General features: G+C 38.8%; 1 protein-coding gene across 2 annotated transcripts in view; it reads right to left on the bottom strand.

Moving 5' to 3' along the window:
• Mctp2 (multiple C2 and transmembrane domain containing 2) overlaps positions 1 to 8,006 on the bottom strand; it is a 235,108-nt gene that overhangs the window by 5,354 nt on the left and 221,748 nt on the right. For both annotated transcript variants that reach the window (XM_008852341.3, XM_017802990.2), the window contains one exon: positions 5,604 to 5,713. In XM_008852341.3, coding sequence (XP_008850563.1) covers positions 5,604 to 5,713 — 110 coding nt within the window. The remainder of the gene's footprint in view (positions 1 to 5,603; positions 5,714 to 8,006) is intronic.

Here is an 8,006-nt window from a genome sequence, read left to right as displayed (position 1 = left end):
ATCTATCTATCTATCTATCTATCTATCTATCTATCTATCTATCTATCTACCTATCAATCATCTATCTATTTATCTCTTCCTACCTACCTATCATCTATCTTTAAAAACATGCCTGAGTGGAGGAGGGGAGATATTCACAACTAAAAATTAGTGTGAAAACAATTACTATACTTCAAGTTTTACACAGGTTGCTGTCATGTGGAATTATTCACAAATGCTTTTTCCTGAAGGAGGGAGGGGATGCTGTGGAAGAAGAGCTCTACCTTCTTCAGCTGTGAAAATCCCATTACAATCCCAGCAGCAAGGCTGCAGAAACATGCGCTAAATAAAACTGGGGAACTGATTGGCTCTTTTGGTACCTGCTGATAAGGAGCCTCCTCTGCTGTGGAAACAAATGTCCCTGATGGGGAAAGGCCTCCATTAGTCAAAACAAATTCCTGCTTGGAGGCTCTGGACCAAATATACTTGTGGGAAGAGGAGGGTGGGAGTTTTTGTTGGTAGAAAGAAACTGCAGCAATCTCTTCCCCTCCACTTCCAACTCATTTTCACAGGATCCTTTTCTCTCCCTGCAGAACAGAACTTGACATGTTGATTGCACGTTGCTGGCAGAAACTGTGAAAAGTTATTATTGGAAAATTATCTTACGATACTTGCTAACTTCATTTATGGACCGCCACACTGGCACGTGAGTTTGTCCAAGCAATAGAATAAACGCTAATTTAAAATGGGGACAAGGATAATTAGAATAAAGCTCGACGTTCCAGATGTCAATAGATCACGCAGCCTCTTTCTCTTTGGTGGTTCACCTTGGGCCCTGGGCATGCCCAGAACACACTCTGCTAGTGGTTTCCTCTGGGGACAGGAATTCCTCTCACCTTCTTTTGTCTTCCACTGTGCTTCTTGGAGCTGTTCTGCCTGTATCCAGATCTCATAAGCTATAGTCTTTTCACCAAATGTCAACCCTTTTTTCATGTTGAGTTTTAGAAGCAGAAAGACTACATGCCCTTCTGAAGTTTTGCCACAGGGTGCTTGTTTAACAAGGATCATATCTGAAGGCCCGCCTGTCCCAATGATGCTGAATGAATGCTCAGCTTAGTTGTGCGCTGAATGGCTCCTACTCAGAAGCCAAGTTCAACAGTCCCCAACACATCAAAGGTTTGATGTTTCCCTTTGTTCATTAAATATGACTTTGCTTTAATCTAAGGACTGGACTTCCTGCATGGCATTGTACCTGACACAATGCCAACCTCCAGTCCTTTCTTTGGGGGGTCAGATTTACATCTGCTTTGCAAATGGGAGCAATCCATTGTTCATGAGTAAATGGTGGCTTGGTGGTTGGGCTGGGGAAGGATCTCAGCAAAAGCTCCCCTTTCCTTCAAGTCAAAGCTGCACTCTGTCTTTCTTCCCTCTACCCCCACAGCAAGCTTCGTGTTTGGAACTAAAATTTCCCCCAGCGTGCCTTTAAACTAAAATACTCTCACTGTGTTATTCTAAAGACATTTAATTGTAGCATGAGCTTTTTGGCAAAAGAAAACAGACAAGGCAAAGTGATGAAGGGAGACAAAGACGTATTGAGAAAAGATGTATCTTCTATTGTTAATTATATATAGTGTGCGCATCTGGAGCCTTTACAATGAACAGCAAGGCAGGGATAATATCACAGCCGATCAAAACACTGCATTCTTAGTCACTGAGAAGATTATAAACCTGCACAGCAGCTCAAACGCACCCATAAAGGCAGAAGTAGTCTACAATGCACTGCGACCATCTACGATTGAAAAACTTGGAATAAAAATCACAAGGCATTCACAGTGCATGCTTTAAAAGTATACCTCGTTTTTTACGGTACCTCAGGCTTGACTATTTCAGGTATTCTACCATATTATCTATTATGTGGGATCAGGTATGAAGAGGACCTCATAGGCTCCTCCATCATCTTCCTGGGGGAAATAAGGCAATAACAAGGTCACAGTGCTGGTACAACTGGGCCCTCCATCCAGCTTCATAGCATATGAACTGTGTGACTACAGGTTAACTTCTTAACCCTTCTTGGCCTTAGATTTCTTATAATGAAATCTTCATAATAAAAACTAGCTCTATATAGTATCCAGACTTTGTGATAGAACCGTGTTGAGTAACATGGGACAGTATTTTATTATCTATAATTCCCCAACAATGCAGGAGACTAGAGTTATTGTAGATGTCAATATGAACACATACATACCAAAATTTGGAAGTAATGGCTCCATCCAGTAAAATACTAAATCTATTTTAAGACTCTTTAGCCTGAATAATCAGATTTAGGTTAAAGATTTATAGCAGGGGATATCTGCTATAAATATTTCTAGCCAAGACATAAGAAAGTTATGTGAGATGTGAATCCTGGGTGATAATATTTGGTAAGGATACCATCATTGAATGGTCCCATGTCATAGACTTTGTAGATCAGTGCGATGGAGCTGACCCTCCAGTAGGAAAAAGAATTGCTTGGAGAAACTGTGTGGCTGCTTTGCATGCTTGGTAACTTGAGCATAACCACAAGAAATAGACTAATAGTGTTTATCATTTGCATGTACAGGTAGCATGAAGCCCCAAGTGTAACATTTTGGGTGGTAAGTGGAACAGAGAGCCTTGCTTATTTTGCAGTCAAATTCTGAGTACCTTTCATGTGACAGATGATATGTTCACAAATGGAGATACAAATTAAGTGAGTCTTGTTTCCTTGCTGCAAAAAGCTTAGGTCAAATAATTCCTATACTTGGATTACATCTACAAGAATATGAATGGGCTGTATAGAATATGGAAATCTAGTGCATTTACTTCACTGTTTCAAATTTTCTGAGAAAAAAAAATTTAACCGTATAATTTTAGGCAGTGATTCATCCGTTTTAGAGATCAATAAAAAAGAACATGTAATTTTCAGAATGAGAAAAGTCATCTGAATCATAACAAAGCTAAAAGGAGCAAGAAAAACTTAAGGCATGTCCATGTGAGAAAGTCTGTAGGGGACATAACACCAAAGAAATGTAAAGAATTTTCTGTGCCTACATTAGCTAATAACTAATGCACATTGGGAAAGATGAAGTAGTAATAGAATTCTAGACTTTATTCAAGGATGGAATGACGGTTTTGCATGTGGAGAGGAGATGAGACAAAAGATCACATATTGATTATAAGGCTGTGGATCACATGAGCTATACTAAACTAGTAAACTCATCAATAAGCTATCAACTATTATCTGGAGGACAGAATTAAAAAAAACCAAAATGAAAAACTGAATTGGGCTTATGAGAATATAATAACCATGCTATTTAACAATCCCACCTACATACTGAAAAACAGGCAGAAAAATGTTTCTTTAAGTTGATGCAGAGTTGTAAGACAGCTACCAAGATGTGGGACGACAAATCAGAAGTCAACATAATTTTAGAAAACAGAAAAACAGGGGAAGACTGCCAATGTTGACAATCAGAGAAGGAAGCACTACTTGGTAGTAGTCTATATCTGAGTGTCACGTCCTTGTATGCAACTAGCCATGGATCAAAAACATCAGCAAAAATTATGTGCATGCTCAACATGTACAGACTTTCCCCTTTATCATTCTCTAAAAATAGAGTATGAGGATTATTTATTATATATTTATGTGGTACTATGCATTAGTAGTAGTCTAGGATGATTTAAAGTAGGGGGGGCTGGAGAGAGAGCTCAGTGGTTAACACTGGCTGTTCTTGCAGAAGACCTGGGTTCGAATCCCAGCACCCATATGGCAGCTAACAAGTGTCCGTAACTCCAGTTCCAAGGGATCCGACAGTCTCTTCTGTCCTCTGGGGGCATTGCACAACACAGGTGCACTTACCTACATGTAGGCAATACACACATACAAATAAAATAAAAATAATAAATAAAATATTTTTAAAACTACAGAGGAGGTATGCACAGGTTAAAGACAAATGCTGTGTCTCCTAAACATTTGGAGATTTGAGTATTCACAGGGCTCATGGGCAATTCCCTGAGGAAATACAACGAGGACTGTATCATCCTTTTTCATAGAATAAAGGATAATCAAGTATGCATACTGTTAAACAGCTGACCATGGCATTCAACTTAGCATGAGCTTAAATATGAACGAGACAGTAGGCAAGGGGTTATCCTTATGAATCACATCTGGTTTGGAGCAGACAGCAATTTTAAGATCTAAGGGATAAATGTTGATAGAAACTGGATTTGAAAATGAATACTTATGAAAAAAAATGAAGAAAGAATGAGATTATTCAGTCTACATAGGCAATACTGAGTTTAAAAAGTACTGAGGGCAATGGGGATTTTTACAAAATGTGCCCCCTCAGTCTTATCCTTTTCTCCAGACCAAAGTGCCAACTAGCATTGTTTCAAAATTAAAACATAAGCTTGAATGAGGATCAAGTATTATGTGAAAACTCCATGAAAAGGAATTAGAATGTTTCTCCTTTGACTTCCCATGATGGAAAAAGCCTTCTTTAAGATCTTTACCTTATAACAACATAGAAAATGACCAGACTACCCTCTCAAAAACCCTTCTAGTTGTCTATTTTTAGTGAGTTATTCCATTTTTCCCCAATCACTCTTCTCATCTCCGAATGTCCACTTTTGGCTTTCCTCCTGAGCAGGGTCAGCCCATCAGTCCCTCAACCTGGTGGCTTTTCTAGATGGTTCTTGATGGTTCTATATGTATCTTTCCTATATTCTTTCCAGGCTCTCTCCTGTGGTTCACAAATGAATGCATTCCAGAAGTCTCTCATCTTTGTGACTTCCTCCCAATAGCTTGGTGTGAGAGAATACAGGACGTACTGAGGGTGAAGAATTCAGTAACAGTCATAAGACAAAGGCGGCTGACCTCCCCATCAGCGAAGTGAGTCTCCTTACAGCACATGATCTACATCAACCCAGCAAAGACATAAAGGCTCACAAAGCTGCTTCTTTTGTCCAGCTGTGAGCTTGAATGCGGAGTCATGAAGTGTATTCCAAGCTGACCATTTTTCTTTTTCCTTTCTTAAAGTTGCTATGCCTCATGCAAGCATGTCAATTCCTCTGATAAATACCAGCCTTCTATTCTTTCAGGCACTGATTAGGTAGTCACAGAGCATCCGTCCCTCACCCCATTGCTTCTGGATTTAAGTATGAGGTTAGCTTATTTCTTTCCTCCAGGCGAGATGAAGTGTCAGGAACAGGCTGGCAGCAGCCAGACCTCCTTCTACCATATGTAAAGGGCAAGACGCAGGTGTTCGCTCACTGTTTGAACTAGAGTGTTTCTGGAAAGTTACTAGGCCACAGCAATATATTTTTCAAAGGGATTTATGGTTTGGAAAACCTAAAGGGAAAAGGCAATCCCAATCCCAATTTTATTCGATTGTGATTCTGCACAGGGTATATAAACACCCATGCAGTCACTCATGGAACTGATCTTTTCAGGGAGGTCCTGTGAGTTTTCCTCCCCACATGCTTTCCTTAATCTCTCATTTATTTTTTAACAAGAACACATTCAAAGTTTATAGTTATACTTTAAAAATGAGTAATTGCTTCTTACCTGGAATTTCTTGCTAGCAAAAGGCCCCTGTCAAACTTACCCCAGATTAAAACGATGTACCGCAGTGGGACAAAGTACAAAGCCACAGTGGCTATGGCCAGAATCAAACAGGCCAGCAATGACAGGAACGGGACGGTCCAGTTAAACATGCTGAGGACAAACCACACCAGTGTCAGTTCCACCTGATGCTCAGTTACTACCGCAGTATTATCATAGGACATGTATTTCTTTCTTTAAAAAAAAGTACTTTTATTTTCTAAGTTCAGTGTATTACCTTCACGTGTATAATTGTTTGTCTGTTGATAGGAAAAAAATAAACTGAAGACCAGAAGTCTGCTAAACTGACTGGGTACTTGAGAAATATTAATGAGGAGGCTATCACAGGACCATTTACCAGGGAACTTGTTGGAGTAGCAGTACCTTTGCCTTTCTGAATCCAAGAGTCTCTGGGACTTAAACACTTTACATTCTCAAAAGTAGATTTGCAATATTGCCACAATGGCTCAGTACCTACTTCTCTTCAAAAACAACATTAGTTAAGTCACTTCTAGGGCACTGTTTCTCTTTCAGTGGACATACAGCTGCCAGTAAATATTCAGAAAGGAATCATTATTAATATAGTATTTGTGGGTTTTTATGCTTTTGTGTCCCATAATAATTTCCATTTACAAGTCTAGATTTGTTTATCTAGGAAGCTAATAATGTCCTGAAGTAAGCAGGGGAGCATTTGGCCACTGAACATCATAACACCTGTAGATTACATACAATGCAGATTACAGATAATGGAGTCTTTCTATAGCACTCAGGACATCATTTATTGTATTTGTTGCCTGCATGGACTTGCTCGCAAATGGGGCCTGAGAACCTGAACTATGGAAGTAAGTGCATTGTGAATGCTAATTGCGTAGTTTTGGAAACTAACTGCCTCCTGAGCTTTCATAGGGGCTTAGAGTGTTTTTTCTTACTGGCTTCACCTTCATGGACAAATGTCTGCTGAAAGTTTGCTTGTGCTAGGTGTACAAAGGACTTTTCCTGCTGTCTTTCTTTGGAGAGACTAGCCAGACATCTTGAATCATTTCAAAAGAAGCAAAATATAAGCGTTCTCAGTCATCAAATACATATCATATATTATGCCATTATTTTTTATATTAGGAAAGTGGTGCTCTTAATAATTCTGCCCATGTAAGTATCAGCCCCATTTTACAGATGATCAAATGGAAGCTAACACTAACTTGTGTAACTAATCAAGATTCAGGGCTGGGAAGATGACTCCATGGGTAAAAGTACTCATTATTATACAAGAGGACCAGTATTCAGATCCCCAGTACCAGGTAGAAAAGATCAGACATGACCATGTTCCCTGTAACCCTAGCACTGTTGGGCAGAGATAGGCAGATTCCAGGAGCTAGCTGGCTCATCTTCTTTCTGAAATAGCAACTCATAGGTTCAATGAGAGATTCTGTTTCAGGGGAATAAGGTAGAAAGTCAGAGAGTAGGACAACAGATATCTTCCCCTGATACACACACTCATGCATGTACCACATACACACACACCAGAAATAAACAACATTCCATCAATAATACAGAGGGTAGTACACCTTCTCTTTAAGTCTATCAATATTTTTGAGAGGTATAGTATTTATTATGTGTAACTCTTCAGTTCCTTCCTTGTAAGCAAATATGTGCAGTCTGTAATACGCTTGATGATTATCTTAAGCTGAATGTTATTAATAAGGAAGTATTTTCTTGCCTGGGGTCAAGTTTGGAAAATGCTTTAGAAAACTGACTTATAAGCAAATTGACTTGGGTTCAAGTCCAAGTTCTGCTTCTAATATGCAAAGTGATTTGGGGGAATTGATTTAATCTATCTGAATTGCATCATCCTCTTGGTTAAACAGGCATATTAATGGTAGTAAAGCATAGACCTGTCTAGAATTAAACAAGAACTTTCATTTTAGTAGCTAGCTGCTTAGTTGATATCTTTAATTTTAGCATACATATAATTTTAAAGAAAGATAGCATTATATTATCAAATTTATACTTTATTTCCTTGTCAAGTTTTAGATTTGGACAGAGTTTTTACTTTTATCCATTTTTCAGTTTTTGAGATAGTGCCTCATACTATCATGCAGGCTAGCCTGGAACTCTATTTAATATATGGTCCAAAATAGCCTTACACTCATTAGAATCCTCCTGCCTCAGCCTCCCAGTGGGGATGAAACCATATTTACCATAGTAGTAAGTGACAAGAAATCAAAGTTGGAGGCATCCTTGCTCACCATAGTCACCTATGTCTAGTTGCCAAAGTCCAGTTCACAGTGCTTTCTCAGTCACAGAGAAATCTCTAAATCAAACACCTTATCTAAGAGACAGAAAAAGTTTAAATGTATTTATACTCTACAATACTGAACAGATTTAGAAAACCAAGAGAATATAAAGATTA

Source organism: Nannospalax galili, unplaced genomic scaffold (genome assembly GCF_000622305.1).
Source record: "Nannospalax galili isolate Female #2095 unplaced genomic scaffold, S.galili_v1.0 scaffold63, whole genome shotgun sequence".
Lineage (NCBI taxonomy): Eukaryota > Metazoa > Chordata > Mammalia > Rodentia > Spalacidae > Nannospalax > Nannospalax galili.
Note: the sequence above shows the minus strand (reverse complement) of the source record. Positions and strands in the feature narration are given on the sequence as shown.